Here is a 17,728-nt window from a genome sequence, read left to right as displayed (position 1 = left end):
TGCTAAATGGCGAAAGTGTGAACATGCACTTACACACTGCACTCATACCAACACATGTACTGGCTCATTTCTCTGATGTTACTTTTACAAAATAAATAGGTTTAGAGGTATATTTATTTTACAATTTGTATTTATTTGAAAAGTGTTAAAAATGCTCTGAAACCCCCAAATCTGTTACTCATGTCATCCAATATTTGAAATGCTGCAAAGTAGAATATACTTATCTTCCACAAATAGGAAAAACCCTTTTGGATTCTTGCTTAGAATCTTAATGGCCTTCTCTGTCATTTCTGCAAGGGTTGGGTCCATGGTTTCGTCTCGGTTTAACTCATACTTCATGTCTTTTGGTTCAAAAAGACCTAAACAGTTAAAACAAACACGATAATAAATACGTTTGTAATGATCAGTTGGTATCTCAATTTCAAGTAATGAGAGAATGCTATCATTTTTTGCTTGAAATCTGAATAAGATAAAGACTGAAACTAAAAATGAACTTGGCATGTAAAGAAGGCTGTAAATTCACATAGACAAGGATGCTAGGATAGCTGTTATATACCGATTAATACTATATACCATAGATATTACAGAGTCCCACTTAAATATTATAGTTGTTAAAAAAGAGCCTTACCCATAAGATAATCAGTGTCACTTTCAATAACAGCTTCAAACTGCTCTTTGTTCCAGACATATTTGGAACCCTGAAAAAAGAAAACAAGAAATACATGCATTTCAAAATGATTGGAAAACGTATTAAATACAGGATGATTCCCATGCTACTTTACCTGGAAAAATTGCTGTAACTTCTAAAAGAGACAATCTATTGTACTGAAATTTGGACTGTGCATACTTTGGTTCATGAGAAATGAGAGCGCAAAGAATCTCGGCAACAGCGACATGAAACATCCTGGTGCCGAGTGGTCGAGCCGACCTGTCGCCCTACCGTTGGTCTCCACTACGAGATTCCCTTGTTGGACGCCTTTCTATGCTTCGGTATTTTATGTGCTTGCATTTTACTCCTGCCGAATTCCTTCTTCATTTGTTAGCAATGTACAGATATAGTTTTGGAGGAGCGTGTTTCTTTGTGAAAACTTATTGGAAAGCGGAGTCCTTAAACAGGTACCAAAGTGAGTTTCTAAAGAAATTTGGAGGTCGAAATTCGTCATCCAAACCGTATATTCTCTCATTGGAGAATAAGCTAGAACGCAAAGGAACATTACTGGATAGGCATGATGGGGGATGTTTCTTTTGGAGCCATTTTAAAGTTCTGGTGTACAGTAACAAGAAATTAATATTATAGGCATTTCGTGAGAACATACAGCAATAAATTCAGGCTATGACCCCAGACATCTTGTAGAATACATTTAACAATATGGAACGGCGTGTGCAGGAGAGCTTGGATGCAAATGGTGGACATTTTCAACACCTGCTTTAAAACATCAATTTCTCATGAACCAAAGTACATGCCATCCAGATTTCAGTACAATAGATCATCTCTTTTAGAAGTTATGGCAATTTTTCCAGGAAAATTAGTGAGTGAATCACCCTGTATAATTCAGGAAAAAGGCCAGCACTGGTGTAAGATAAAACTCCTAGGCTTTATTTAGGACATATTGTAAGATACGAGGTACGAGAAGAATTTTTTCATACGAGAAAAATCTCCAATGAAATACTAATTGTTAAAAACTGACAAACTGACCAAGCACTGATGAAAATCTGACCCAAAACACTGATGAAACTGAGAAAAATCACAGATGTCTTACTAAAATCGCAAACATTCAATGGACTTTGTAATACAGACTACCAAATATATTTTTAGTTCGCCATATTTTATGACCTATAATATTTTTGCTTTATCATTGATGATGTTTTTTTTTATCTAGAACTTTTTATTCTACTTTTAAGAGGAAGGTTGAGCAAAAACAGCTATTTTGACAAAATTTTTCTTTTTTTCTTCATAAGCTGCATCATAATTTTAGAGTGCAGGTTGTTAAAAAAAAAAAAAAAAGGTAGCAAATTCAATGTTGTACAGTATAGTCTCTTTTGTAAATTATTTTGTATTGTAATAAAAGCACATAATCTAAGGGGTTTGTGACTCAGATTAAATCACAAACGTTGTGACTGGAATTAGCTTCAATCCCAGCAGTTTAATTGCTTAGGTGAAGTTACAAGTAGAGTAACTTAGGCTACGCTCACATTAGCGTTGTGCGACGCAGCGTCGGGCGCCGCTGCGTCGCCGCATGCGTCATGCACCCCTATATTTAACATGGGGGCGCATGGACATGCGTCGCACTTGTGTTTTGTGACGCATGCGTCCCTGCGGCGCACGCATCCGGGCGCACAGGACGCAGCAAGTTGCATTTTTGGTGCGTCCAAAATCAAGCAAAAAAAGGACGCATGCATCACAAAACGCTGCGTTGTGCATGCGTTCACATTTGCGTTGTGCGTTGCGTCGCCGACACTGCGGCGCACAACGCAAATGTGAACGTAGCCTTAGAAGGCTGAGAGGATGCTTTGTGAAGATTTATTCATCATGCAGCTGAAGATCAGGGTGAACAGCATGCTTTAATCAAGTAACTGTACAGAGAATGCTAATGCGTTACACGACAATTACACTTTTACTAAAAGGGGTTGCCTGCTGTATCTTAATCAAGTATGTTCTCCAATTCTTAAAATGGCATTTGATGGATGAGCATGTGATCAGACTCGTGTATCAGCCTCTTCCAATTGAAAAACATTGTTCGTGGGAAAGCTGTCTAATGGACAGGTCTGGTCACATGCTCAGGGCGACCATCAGGGCATTACTGCCCTTACTGGTGTATGGGGCCCGATGAGCAGAAGTACAGAGGGGGGTCTGGACTGGGCCCTCCTCTGCTCACCGGGCCCCAGGGGCAGGAGGATCCTGCCGGTGCAGTAACTAAACATGCATCCTTGAATGCACGCTCAGTTAAAATCTATTGCCATGCAGACCCACACGGCAATAGTTAAAAGCTGCCAGCCAATCACAGGCTGACAGCTGACGTCAGTGTACACGTCACCGGCGTGTGAAGTCACTGTCAGGCACTGGTGAGTCCGTGCTTCAAATAGATAGAGGAGACGATGCTGGACCATGGCAAGGTAAGGAGAAAGTGTAATATGGGTGCAGATTAGGCAGGATCATGGGACACATGAGGTAGCAGGGAGACAGATAGGGCAGGATGGAGACAGATGGGGCAGGATGGAGACAGATGAAACAGAATCATGGGGCAGGATGGAGACACATGGAGCAGGATCATGAGGCAGAATGGAGATGATGGAGACACATGGGGCAGGATCATGAGACAGATGGGGCTAGATAATGAGACAGATGAGGCAGAATCATGGGACACATGGAGCAGGATGAACAAAGATGAGGCAGGATCATGAGGCAGGATCCTGTGTCACATAAGGTAGGATGGAGAAAGATGAGGAAGGATCATGGGACAGATGGGGCAGGATAATGGGACAGAAGGAGCAGGATCATTGGACACATGGGGCAGGATCATGGAACACATGAGGCAGGATAAAGAAAGATGAGGCAGGATCATGAGACAGATGAGGCAAGATCATGTGTCACATGAGGTAAGAAGGAGAAAGATGAGGCAGGATCATGGGACAGATGAGGCAGGATCATGGGATACATAATGCAGGATGGAGACAGAAGGGGCAGGATGAAGAGATCACATGGGGCAGGATGGGGAGATCATATGGGGCAAGATGGGAACTCATATCGGGTAGAATGGGACACCATATGGGGCAGAATGGACACACATGAGGGCAGGATGGGAGAACATATGGTTGGAGCCAGGAATGAAACACAAGGGGGCCATGATGGGGGATATTATTACTGTAGGGGCTAATTAAGGGATAATACTGCAGTGATGTATTTTAATTTTGAGGATATGGTTTTCAATGGGGGGTGTTTGTACTGTGCAGGGCGGCACTATGTTGCCTTGTATTCTTCATCTGGTGTAGTGTAGAAGTTTGGAAAAAATTAAGTAATGTGCTCTGCAAGCATTGCTCTAGATAACTGTGTCATTTTCTGCTGAGATAAGACCTGGTTGATAGAAGTGATGGCATTCTGCACTGGATGAAGACAAAAAGCCAAGATGAAAGACTTCAACAACAGATGTCACTGTTGAGTCAGTGTATTACCTGTACACTTGCACTATGCACTGTGTATTATATACAGAGCTCTTTTGTACAATGTCACCTGTGATTACTGTATTACCTGTACACTGACACGATATACAGAGCTCCTGTGTATAATGTCACTGGTGATCAATGTATTTCCTGCACACTGACACTGTATAATACGTATAGAGCTCCTGTGTATAATGGCACTTATGGTAATATTAGTATTGTCTTTTTTTTCTTAATGATCAGTATTGTAGTATTCAGTCACTATGTGGTCGTAATATGTGTTTTGGTCAAGGTCTGGCATTTCTTGTTCCATGTATGTGGTATTATTTGTTCACGGTGGTGGTATATGTGGTCTGGTCTTGGTCTGGCAGTATTTGTCCCTTGTATGTGGCATTATTGGACACTATGTGGTCCGGCCACGGTGTAGTAGTATTTGTTCCTTGTCTGTGGTATTATTCGATCATTATATGGTGGTAATATACAGGTCCTTCTCAAAAAATTAGCATATAGTGTTAAATTTCATTATTTACCATAATGTAATGATTACAATTAAACTTTCATATACTATAGATTCATTATCCACCAACTGAAATTTGTCAGGTCTTTTATTGTTTTAATACTGATGATTTTGGCATACAACTCCTGATAACCCAAAAAACCTGTCTCAATAAATTAGCATATTTCACCCGACCAATCAAATAAAAGTGTTTTTTAATACCAAACAAAAAAACCATCAAATAATAATGTTCAGTTATGCACTCAATACTTGGTCGGGAATCCTTTGGCAGAAATGACTGCTTCAATGCGGCGTGGCATGGAGGCAATCAGCCTGTGACACTGCTGAGATGTTATGGAGGCCCAGGATGCTTCAATAGCGGCCTTAAGCTCATCCAGAGTGTTGGGTCTTGCGTCTCTCAACTTTCTCTTCACAATATTCCACAGATTCTCTATGGGGTTCAGGTCAGGAGAGTTGGCAGGCCAATTGAGCACAGTAATACCATGGTCAGTAAACCATTTACCAGTGGTTTTGGCACTGTAAGCAGGTGCCAGGTCGTGCTGAAAAATGAAATCTTCATCTCCATAAAGCATTTCAGCTGATGGAAGCATGAAGTGCTCCAAAATCTCCTGATAGCTAGCTGCATTGACCCTGCCCTTGATGAAACACAGTGGACCAACATCAGCAGCTGACATGGAACCCCACACCATCACTGACTGTGGGTACTTGACACTGGACTTCAGGCATTTTGGCATTTCCTTCTCCCCAGTCTTCCTCCAGACTCTGGCACCTTGATTTCCGAATGACATGCAAAATTTGCTTTCATCAGAAAAAAGTACTTGGGACCACTTAGCAACAGTCCAGTGCTGCTTCTCTGTAGCCCAGGTCAGGCGCTTCTGCCGCTGTTTATGGTTCAAAAGTGGCTTTACCTGGGGAATGCGGCACCTGTAGCCCATTTCCTGCACACGCCTGTGCACGGTGGCTCTGGATGTTTCCACACCAGACTCAGTCCACTGCTTCCTCAGGTTCCGGTCACCTCTTCTCGTTGTACAGCGTTTTCTGCCACATTGTTTCCTTCCAACAGACTTACCATTGAGGTGCCTTGATACAGCACTCTGGGAACAGCCTATTTGTTGAGAAATTTCTTTCTGGGTCTTACCCTCTTGCTTGAGGGTGTCAATGATGGCCTTCTTGACATCTGTCAGGTCGCTAGTCTTACCCATGATGGGGGTTTTGAGTAATGAACCAGGCAGGGAGTTTTTAAAAGCCTCCGGTATCTTTTGCATGTGTTTAGAGTTAATTAGTTGATTCAGAAGATTAGGGTAATAGGTCATTTAGAGAACCTTTTCTTGATATGCTAATTTATTGAGACAGGTTTTTTGGGTTATCAGGAGTTGTATGCCAAAATCATCAGTATTAAAACAATAAAAGACCTGACAAATTTCAGTTGGTGGATAATGAATCTATAGTATATGAAAGTTTAATTGTAATCATTACATTATGGTAAATAATGAAATTTAACACTATATGCTAATTTTTTGAGAAGGACCTGTATGATCCAACCATGGTGTGATGGTATTTGTCCCTTATATGTGGTATTAGTGGTTATTTTAAAAATTAATAAATAAATAAAAATATACCTAAAAAGAGTTTTGGCCATTTGTCCCTGCTTCTCACATGGTCTCGGCGCCCGCAGCTCTTCCTGTGTTCAGCAGTCACGTGGCACCACTTATTAAAGTAATAAATATGGATGCGACTCCGCTCCCATAGGGGTGGAGCACATATTCATTACTTTAATGAGCGGTACCACGTGATCGCTGAACACAGGAACAAGGTGGCGGCATGCACCGGAGACCATCGGAGAAACAGGGACCGAGCCAGGAGAGCGAGTGTGATGGGGGAGGGTGAGCCATGCAATATTCACCTGTCCCTGTTCCACTGCCGGGCTGTGTCTTCAGCGTCCTCTGGCTGTGACATTCAGGTCAAAGGGTGCGATGACGTGGTTAGTGCGCACCCTCTGCCTGAACAGTCACTGCAGAGACCCGGAAGACACAGCGGCGTGCGGCAGTGGAACGGGGACAGGTGAATATCGCAAGTGCCGGGGCCTGAGCCAGCGGCGACTCCGGCACCTGGCCCCCATAGCGCGCCAGTGTCCCCACCTGCTCAGGACATCAGCACCTCTCCCCCAGCAACGAGAGGTGAGTATGTCATTTTTTTATTTTTAATCGCAGCAGCAGCATATGGGGCATGTTATTCTATGGAGCATCTTATGGGGCCATCAAACTTTATGGGGCATATTATTCTATGGAGCATCTTATGGGGCCATCAACCTTTATGAGGCATATTATTCTATGGAGCATCTTATGGGGCCATCAACCTTTATGGAGCAGTATATGCGGCATATTATTCTATGGAGCATCTTATAGGGCCATAAACCTTTATGGGGCATATTATTCTATGGAGCATCTTATGGGGCCATCAACCTTTATGGAGCAGCATATGTGGCATATTATTCTTTGGAGCATCTTATGGGGCCATCAACCTTTATGGGGCATATTATTCTATGGAGCATCTTATGGGGCCATCAACCTTTATGGAGCAGCATATGCTGCATATTATTCTATGGAGCATCTTATGGGGCCATAAACCTTTTATAGGGCATATTATTCTATGGAGCATCTTATGGGGCCATCAACCTTTATGGAGCAGCATATGCAGCTTATTATTCTATGGAGCATCTTTTGGGCCCATCATTAGCCTTCGTGCAGCATTCTATGGGGCATATTTTTGTATGGAGCATCTTATGGGGCCCATCATGAACTTTATGGATCATTATAGGGGGCGTATTTTGCATGGAGCATCATATGGGGCCCATTATGAACTGCATGGAGCATTATATGAGTCTCATGATTCAATATGGATATTCCAAAACACTTAACCTACTGATGTCTCAATTAATTTTACTTTTAGTGGTATCTATTTTTATTTTTGACATTTACCGGTAGCTGCTGCATTTTCCACCCTAGGCTTATACTCGAGTCAATAAGTTTTCCCAGTTTTTTGTTGCAAAATTAGGGGTGTCGGCTTATACTCGGGTCGGCTTATACTCGAGTATATACGGTATTTTTTCTAATATTTCATTAAACATTCTTTGTTCATTCATCAAGTGTCTTGAAATTACATTTATGGAAGCATATTTATAGGGACAAACTTTGATTATACAGTACAATCATTGGTTTATTCGGGCATATTGTTTTTCCCTGATATGGGGGGTTATTCTTTTTGCAGTGGACATATCCCTCCCTCCTCATGCACTATTTTTTATTTGTATACATTGGTTGTATTCTAATATGTCCTTGTCTTGTGTCAGTTTTACTTAGTTTCAATTTAATAAAAATACATTTATACAGATTGATTTTGTCCTTGTTTGATACCATTTATTTGGGAATTTCTGTGTTTTTTCTTGATATTTTTTGGACTCATTATTTTTAGTGTTTTCTTCTGTTTTTGTAGGATCTATTCTATATGTGCAGTGGTATGTATCATAATCTTTATGAAATCGGGAAAACACTTTTGCATGTAAGGCAGCTTTGAGATATTAGCTCCTCAAAACCCTTTTTTCTCAGTCGCCCATGACAGCACTACCAGAGAGAGGGGATCCTGTTGTGAATTTGGATTCTGGGCTCCCCCGGTGGCTACTGGTGGAATTGAACTGGTGTTTTCATCTTCTCTGTTCACCTGTTCCCATCAAGATGTGGGAGTCGCTATATAACCTTGCTGCTCTGTTAGTTGCTTGCCGGTCAACAATGTTATCAGAAGCCTCTCTGTGCTTGTTCCTGCTCCTAGACAACTACTAGATAAGTTGGACTCTTGTCCATGTTTGTTTTTGCATTTTTGTTCCAGTTCACAGCTGTAGTTTCGTTACTGTGTCTGGAAAGCTCTTGTGAACAGGAATTGCCACTCTGGTGTTATGAGTTAATGCCAGAGTTTTAAAGTAATTTCTGGATGGTGTTTTGATAGGGTTTTCAGCTGACCATGAAAGTGTCCTTTCTGTCTTCTGCTATGTAGTAAGTGGACCTCAAATTTGCTAAACCTATTTTCATACTACGTTTGTTATTTCATCTTAATTCACCGCCAATACATGTGGGGGGCCTCTGTCTCCTTTCGGGGTATTTCTCTAGAGGTGAGCTAGGACTAATATTTTCCTCAGCTAGCATTATTTAGTCCTCCGGCTGGTGCTGGGCATCTAGAATCAACGTAGGCATGCTACCCGGCCACTGCTAGTTGTGCGTTAGGTTTAGTTCATGGTCAGCTCAGTTCCCATCTTCCAAGAGCTAGTTCCTATATATGCTGATGCTATGTTCTCTTGCCATTGAGAACATGACAGTTTGACCGGCCCACTAAAGGGTTAAAATCCTTGGCTGAGAAAGGAGAGAAATAAGAAGTCTGCTGAAAATTTTTTTTTTTTTTTTTTCTCCTTCTAATCTTTGAATGGCTCTGTGTCCACCTGTTTGTAATGGATCTTCAGAGTGTAACTGCAGGTTTGAATAATCTCGCCACGAAGGTAAAAAATTTGCAAGACTTTGTTTGTCATGCACCTGTATCTGAGCCGAGAATTCCTTTGCCGGAATTTTTCTCGGGGAATAGATCTGGGTTTCAGAATTTTCGAAATAATTGCAAATTATTTTTGTCCCTGAAATTTCGCTCTGCCGGAGACCCTGCACAGCAGGTCAGGATTGTGATTTCCTTGCTCCGGGGCGACCCTCAAGACTGGGCTTTTTCATTGACACCAGGGGATCCTGCGTTGCTCAATGTGGATGCGTTTTTTCTGGCCTTGGGGTTGCTTTATGACGAACCTCATTTGGAGCTTCAGGCAGAAAAAACTTTGATGTCCCTATCTCAGGGGCAAGATGAAGCGGAAATTTACTGTCAAAGATTCCATAAATGGTCTGTGCTTACTCAGTGGAATGAGTGCGCCCTGGCGGCGACTTTCAGAGAGGGTCTCTCTGATGCCATTAAGGATGTTATGGTGGGGTTCCCTGTGCCTGCGGGTCTGAATGAGTCCATGACAATGGCTATTCAGATCGATAGGCGTTTGCGGGAGCGCAAACCAGTGCACCATCTGGCGGTGTCCACTGAGAAGTCGCCAGAGAGTATGCAGTGTGATAGAATTCTGTCCCGAAGCGAGCGGCAGAATTTTAGACGGAAAAATGGGTTGTGTTTCTATTGTGGTGATTCTACTCATGTTATATCAGCATGCTCTAAGCGCACTAAAAAGCTTGATAAATCTGTTTCCATTTGCACCTTACCGTCTAAGTTTATTCTATCTGTGACCCTGATTTGCTCTTTGTCATCTATTACCACGGACGCCTATGTCGACTCTGGCGCCGCTTTGAGTCTTATGGATTGGTCCTTTGCCAAACGCTGTGGGTATGATTTAGAGCCTTTGGAGACTCTTATTCCTCTGAAGGGGATTGACTCCACCCCATTGGCTAATAATAAACCACAATACTGGACACAAGTAACTATGCGTATTAATCCGGATCACCAGGAGATTATTCGCTTTCTGGTGCTGTATAATCTACATGATGATTTGGTGCTAGGATTGCCTTGGCTGCAATCTCACAACCCAGTCCTCGACTGGAGAGCTATGTCTGTGTTGAGCTGGGGATGTAAGGGGGCTCATGGGGATGTACCTGTGGTTTCCATTTCATCATCTATTCCCTCTGAAATTCCTGAGTTCCTGTCTGACTATCGTGACGTCTTTGAAGAATCCAAGCTTGGTTCGTTACCTCCGCACCGAGAGTGCGATTGTGCCATAGATTTAATCCCGGGTAGTAAATACCCAAAGGGTCGTTTATTTAATCTGTCTGTGCCTGAACATGCTGCTATGCGAGAATATATAAAGGAGTCCTTGGAAAAGGGACATATTCGTCCATCGTCATCTCCCTTAGGAGCCGGTTTTTTCTTTGTGTCAAAAAAAGACGGCTCTTTGAGACCATGTATCGATTATCGGCTTTTGAATAAAATCACTGTAAAATATCAATACCCATTGCCGTTGCTGACTGATTTGTTTGCTCGCATAAAGGGGGCCAAGTGGTTCTCTAAGATTGACCTTCGTGGGGCGTATAATTTGGTGCGAATCAGGCAGGGGGATGAGTGGAAAACCGCATTTAATACGCCCGAGGGCCACTTTGAGTATTTAGTGATGCCTTTTGGTCTTTCAAATGCTCCGTCAGTTTTCCAATCCTTTATGCATGATATTTTTCGCGATTATTTGGATAAATTTATGATTGTGTATCTGGATGATATTCTGATTTTTTCGGATGACTGGGACTCTCATGTCCAGCAAGTCAGGAGGGTTTTCCAGGTTTTGCGGTCTAATTCTTTGTGTGTGAAGGGTTCTAAGTGTGTTTTTGGGGTACAGAGGATTTCCTTTTTGGGATATATTTTTTCTCCCTCTTCCATTGAAATGGATCCTGTCAAGGTTCAAGCTATTTGTGATTGGACGCAGCCCTCTTCTCTTAAGAGTCTTCAGAAATTTTTGGGCTTTGCTAACTTTTATCGTCGATTTATTGCTGGTTTTTCGGATATTGCTAAGCCATTGACCGATTTGACTAAGAAGGGTGCTGATGTTGCTGATTGGTCCCCTGACGCTGTGGAGGCCTTTCGGGAGCTTAAGCGCCGTTTTTCCTCTGCCCCTGTGTTGCGTCAGCCTGATGTTGCTCTACCTTTTCAGGTTGAGGTCGACGCTTCTGAGATCGGAGCTGGGGCAGTGTTGTCGCAGAAAAGTTCTGACTGCTCCGTGATGAGGCCTTGTGCCTTCTTTTCCCGTAAATTTTCGCCCGCTGAGCGGAATTATGATGTTGGGAATCGGGAGCTTTTGGCCATGAAGTGGGCTTTTGAGGAGTGGCGCCATTGGCTTGAGGGGGCCAGACATCAGGTGGTGGTATTGACTGACCACAAAAATTTGATTTATCTTGAGACCGCCAGGCGCCTGAATCCTAGACAGGCGCGCTGGTCATTATTTTTCTCTCGGTTTAATTTTGTGGTGTCATACCTACCGGGTTCTAAGAATGTTAAGGCGGATGCCCTTTCTAGGAGTTTTGAGCCTGACTCGCCTGGTAACTCTGAGCCCACAGGTATCCTTAAGGATGGAGTGGTATTGTCAGCCGTTTCTCCAGACCTGCGGCGGGCCTTGCAGGAGTTTAAGGCGGATAGACCGGATCGTTGCCCACCTGATAAACTGTTTGTTCCTGATGATTGGACCAGTAGAGTCATCTCTGAGGTTCATTCTTCTGTGTTGGCAGGTCATCCTGGCATTTTTGGTACCAGGGATTTGGTGGCAAGGTCCTTCTGGTGGCCTTCCCTGTCACGAGATGTGCGAGGCTTTGTGCAGTCTTGTGACGTTTGTGCTCGGGCCAAGCCTTGTTGCTCTCGGGCTAGTGGATTATTGTTGCCCTTGCCTATTCCTAAGAGGCCTTGGACGCACATCTCGATGGATTTTATTTCAGATCTGCCTGTTTCTCAGAAGATGTCTGTCATCTGGGTGGTGTGTGACCGTTTCTCTAAGATGGTCCATTTGGTTCCTCTGCCCAAGTTGCCTTCTTCTTCCGAGTTGGTTCCTCTGTTTTTTCAAAATGTTGTTCGTTTGCATGGTATTCCTGAGAATATCATTTCTGACAGAGGGACCCAATTCGTGTCTAGATTTTGGCGGGCATTCTGTGCTAGGATGGGCATAGATTTATCTTTTTCGTCCGCTTTCCATCCTCAGACGAATGGCCAGACCGAGCGGACTAATCAGACCCTGGAGACATATCTGAGGTGTTTTGTGTCTGCTGACCAGGATGATTGGGTTGCTTTTTTGCCATTGGCAGAGTTCGCTCTCAATAATCGGGCCAGCTCTGCCACTTTGGTGTCCCCGTTTTTCTGTAATTCGGGGTTTCATCCTCGATTTTCCTCTGGTCAGGTGGAATCTTCGGATTGTCCTGGAGTGGATGCTGTGGTGGAGAGATTGCATCGGATCTGGGGGCAGGTGGTGGACAATTTGAGGTTGTCCCAGGAGAAGACTCAGCTTTTTGCCAACCGCCACCGTCGTGTTGGTCCTCGGCTTTGTGTTGGGGATTTGGTGTGGTTGTCTTCTCGTTTTGTCCCTATGAGGGTCTCTTCTCCTAAGTTTAAGCCTCGGTTCATCGGCCCGTATAAGATATTGGAGATTCTTAACCCTGTTTCCTTCCGTTTGGACCTCCCTGCATCCTTTTCTATTCATAACGTTTTTCATCGGTCATTATTGCGCAGGTATGAGGTACCGGTTGTGCCTTCCGTTGAGCCTCCTGCTCCGGTGTTGGTTGAGGGTGAGTTGGAGTACGTTGTGGAGAAAATCTTAGACTCTCGTGTTTCCAGACGGAAACTCCAGTATCTGGTCAAGTGGAAGGGATACGGCCAGGAGGATAATTCTTGGGTGAATGCATCTGATGTTCATGCCTCTGATCTGGTTCGTGCCTTTCATAGGGCCCATCCTGATCGCCCTGGTGGTTCTGGTGAGGGTTCGGTGCCCCCTCCTTGAGGGGGGGGTACTGTTGTGAATTTGGATTCTGGGCTCCCCCGGTGGCTACTGGTGGAATTGAACTGGTGTTTTCATCTTCTCTGTTCACCTGTTCCCATCAAGATGTGGGAGTCGCTATATAACCTTGCTGCTCTGTTAGTTGCTTGCCGGTCAACAATGTTATCAGAAGCCTCTCTGTGCTTGTTCCTGCTCCTAGACAACTACTAGATAAGTTGGACTCTTGTCCATGTTTGTTTTTGCATTTTTGTTCCAGTTCACAGCTGTAGTTTCGTTACTGTGTCTGGAAAGCTCTTGTGAACAGGAATTGCCACTCTGGTGTTATGAGTTAATGCCAGAGTTTTAAAGTAATTTCTGGATGGTGTTTTGATAGGGTTTTCAGCTGACCATGAAAGTGTCCTTTCTGTCTTCTGCTATGTAGTAAGTGGACCTCAAATTTGCTAAACCTATTTTCATACTACGTTTGTTATTTCATCTTAATTCACCGCCAATACATGTGGGGGGCCTCTGTCTCCTTTCGGGGTATTTCTCTAGAGGTGAGCTAGGACTAATATTTTCCTCTGCTAGCATTATTTAGTCCTCCGGCTGGTGCTGGGCATCTAGAATCAACGTAGGCATGCTACCCGGCCACTGCTAGTTGTGCGTTAGGTTTAGTTCATGGTCAGCTCAGTTCCCATCTTCCAAGAGCTAGTTCCTATATATGCTGATGCTATGTTCTCTTGCCATTGAGAACATGACAGGATCCGCCCTTCAGGGACAGGAAACCTATAGGATAAAAGGGTGGTACCTCTCCCCTGCATCAGTTTGGTTTCCTGTCCCTGACGGGGAACCTTCTAGGAGTCGGTACCTGAGAAGAACCCGGAGCCGGCCAGTCGGGTTATGGCAGCGGGGAGGCCCCTGTTCCGGCTGGTGCGGTGTCCGATGCCGCCACTGCTGGGACCGACGGGTCAGCAGAGTGTGCAGGGGGAAGCGCAGCTGCCACTCCGGATAGGAGGTAGGGGCTTCAGGGACTCAGACGCCAGGAAGACAGCGCGCAGAGTGGGCACTTCCGGTTTCGGGGCGGTGCATGCACATGGTGTGCTTAGGGTACATCAAGATGGCCGCCTCCCCGGATATAGTGCTTTTCCATTTCCGGGTCCCGGGCAGTGCGCGCATGCGCAGAAGGAGGAAAAGGAAAAAAAAAATGAAGATCAGCGCTTTCCCGTTGACGCAGCCTTGGAGGAGGGGGCTGGTATTGGCGCCATGTTTAAAATGAGGTGAGATGCGTAATTCATTGCTGCATGCCGTCCAAAGCCACGGAGGACAGCGATCAGCAGCTCCAGCCGCCGCAGCCACTACAGCCGCAGCAGCAGCGCCACCACCAGCGTAAGCCGAATATGCAAAGGAAGAGGTCCTCTGCTGACACTCGCAATACCCGGACCAGCAGCCATTCTACACAGCGTAGCAAAGGCTCCAGTGTTGTGAACCAGCCGACACCACCACCTACGGATCTGATACAGGATCCTACACCTCCTCCAGAACCGGTACCTGTGGCTGCGCAAGATGGGTGAGTGATCTTCGTGAAAGTTCGCTAGTGTAATGGGATCCCCTCTTCTCCGTTTACTTTAGGCAAGGAAAAGAACGGGGTAAACTAAACACAGAACCTGCCAACTGTGTGAAAAACCCTTACCGCAGTCCTGGGATAAGAAGTTGTGTAATTCCTGTATAGGACGAGTCCTCTGTGAGGAAACCCTAAACTTTGCCTCTGAGTTACGTTCAGTAATAAAATCAGAGGTAGAGACAGCGTTTAAATCCCTTAAAGGAGAAAGGGTTAAGGAAAAAACACCCATATCCTATTCCCACTCCGATTCCTCTAGTTCTGACATGGGAGACTCAGATAGACGGGATTCCTCCACCTCTTCTTCGGATAACGAGAGCGGAGGTCGCCACTGCTTTCCCTTAGATAAAGTCGATGCACTTGTGTAAGCAGTAAGATCGACCATGGGAGTCCTAGATCCCCGGGCTGACAAGACAGTACAGGACATAATGTTTGAAAGATTAGGTCAAAAAAAGCGCAGGGTATTTCCTATTAATGAAAACATCCAAGCCTTAATTAAAAGGGAGTGGGAAAAGCCAGAGAGAAAAACTCGTCGGTACCATCCCTTAAAAGGAAATATCCCTTCGACGAAGAGGCTTCTACTTCATGGGATAAGGCCCCTAAACTTGACGTAGCAGTAGCCAAGGCCTCAAAAAAATTTGCTTTGCCCTTTGAGGATATGGGAACTCTGAAGGATCCTCTTGACAAAAGAGTGGATACCTTCCTTAAAGGGGCATGGGAGTCGGCAGGCGGATGTTTAAGACCAGCAATAGCAGCCGCATGCACTTCCAGATCCTTAATGATTTGGATTGATAATTTGGAAAAACAACTAAGGGATGGCGTATCGAGAAATAAAGTAATAGAATCTATTCCAATGATTAGAGGGGTGGCAGCCTTTCTGGAAGACTCATCAGCTGACTCCGTTAAACTAACTTCCAAATCAGCAGCCCTATCAAATGCAGCCCGTAGGACTTTATGGTTAAAAAGCTGGTCAGGCGACCTACAAACCAAACAAAAACTTTGCTAAATCCCATGTGAAGGAAAATTTTTGTTTGGGGAGACCCTGGATGATATTTTACAAAAAGCAGGAGACAAGAAAAAAGGGTTCCCCATCCCACGATTTGCTAAACGGCCCTTTCAGAACAGAAAATTTTTCCAGAGACGGCCACCAATAGAGCAGAACAGATGAGATGATGGGAGAAGGAGAGATAGTGGCTTCCTTTTCGGTAACTCCCCAAGAGATAAAAAGACCACTAAGTGACACCTCCCCCAGGGTGGGAGGGAGGTTATCTCAATTCCTCCCGGCCTGGGAAAAAATCTCAACCAGTGTCTGGATATTGAAATTAATAAAATCAGGATTTCAAATAGACTTTACTTCCCTTCCTCCCCAAAATTATGTGGTCACCCCGCTAAAATCCTCACCTCAACAACAGGCGTTAAAACAGGAGATTATGAAGGTCATAAACAAAGCCGTCATCCAGGAAGTTCCCACAGGGGAAAAAGGAACAGGTTTTTATTCCCCGTTGTTCCTAGTTCCAAAACCGGACAGATCCTTCCGCACGATAATAAACTTTAGGAAGTTGAACAGCTATGTAAAGAACCAAAGGTTCAAAATGGAGTCAATAAAATCAACAATAAAAAACCTGTTTCTAGACTGTTTCATGATAGTGTTGGATCTCAGCGACGCGTATTATCACGTCCCCATCCACAAGAACTCCCAGAAATATCTCAGACTAGCAGTAGTCATGGGAGGGGAAGTGAGGGAATATCAATGCAAAGCTCTTCCCTTTGGCATATCAGTGGCACCCCGCATATTTACCAAATTAATTGCGGAAATTATGGCCCACCTGAGAGAAAAAGACATTTTGATAGTTCCATACTTGGACGAATTTCTGATTGTAAGCAATTTAGTCAACAATGCGACAGAGTGATAGAAACTCTAACGGAGTTAGGTTGGCTGATAAATTTTCAGAAATCAAAACTAGAACTGACCAGAGTTCAAGAGTTTTTGGGCCTAACCTTGGACTCAATAACAGAGGAATGTCGCCTTCCAGACCAGAAAAAAAAAAAATATTAAATCTTGCCTCAAAAGCTCGCTCAAACCCTTATATGACCCTAAGAAGGGCGATGTCATTGCTGGGGTCCCTTTCTGCCTGCCTCCCAGCAGTCCAGTGGGCACAACTCCACACAAGAAACCTCCAGTGGGACATTCTGAAAAATCAGAATACACTAAGGGGACGTCTAGAAGACTACATCACTCTAAATTCAACCACTATTCATTCCCTAGTTTGGTGGTTGGATCCCAACAACCTGTCAAAAGGGGTCCCTTGGGTAATAGAGGTATCTTGAATAGTTACCACAGATGTGAGTCCCACAGGGTGGGGAGCTCACCTGGGCAACAGTGTCACTCAGGGAATCTGGAGAGGTCAGGAATACAAAGCCTCCTCAAATCAAAAAGAAATCTGGGTGGTGGGCTGCGCTCTATTATCCTTTCATCACAACCTACAGGGGCATCATGTCCGGGTGTTTTCGGACAATCAGGTAGTGGTAGCCTACCTGAATCACCAGGGGGGACCAGATCTCACACCCTTATGAAGGCCACTTCCGAAATATTCAGTTTAGCGGAGAACAGCTTCCTATCCCTTTCTGCACTACACATAAGAGGAGTAGAAAATCAGAAGGCAGACTTCTTAAGCCGTACCCATTTAAGACAGGGAGAATGAACTCTAAATCAAAGCATCTTCAATCAGATTACAAAGCTTTGGGGAGTCCCTGAAATAGACCTTTTTGCCGATGTAAAGAACAGAAAAGTAAAAGAATTTTGCTCTCTAGACCCCAGGGGGGCCCTCAGGCGCTGGATGCATTCACGATTCCTTGGACTCAGGGTCTCGCATATGCTTTCCCCCCTCCCATACTTATCCCTGCAGTTCTGCGG

At 44.3% G+C, this 17,728-nt stretch overlaps 1 protein-coding gene across 2 annotated transcripts in view; it reads right to left on the bottom strand.

Moving 5' to 3' along the window:
• Positions 1–17,728, bottom strand: part of LOC143808008 (alkaline phosphatase-like) — a 116,087-nt gene that overhangs the window by 47,029 nt on the left and 51,330 nt on the right. For both annotated transcript variants that reach the window (XM_077290200.1, XM_077290201.1), the window contains 2 exons: positions 629–698; positions 225–359 (listed from right to left, as the gene is read on the bottom strand). In XM_077290200.1, the coding sequence (XP_077146315.1) occupies positions 225–359; positions 629–698 (205 nt within the window). The remainder of the gene's footprint in view (positions 1–224; positions 360–628; positions 699–17,728) is intronic.

The sequence above is a fragment of the Ranitomeya variabilis genome, chromosome 2 (assembly GCF_051348905.1).
Source record: "Ranitomeya variabilis isolate aRanVar5 chromosome 2, aRanVar5.hap1, whole genome shotgun sequence".
NCBI classification, from domain to species: domain Eukaryota; kingdom Metazoa; phylum Chordata; class Amphibia; order Anura; family Dendrobatidae; genus Ranitomeya; species Ranitomeya variabilis.
The sequence above is the reverse complement of the archived record's forward strand: the minus strand, read 5'-3'. Positions and strand labels throughout refer to the sequence as shown.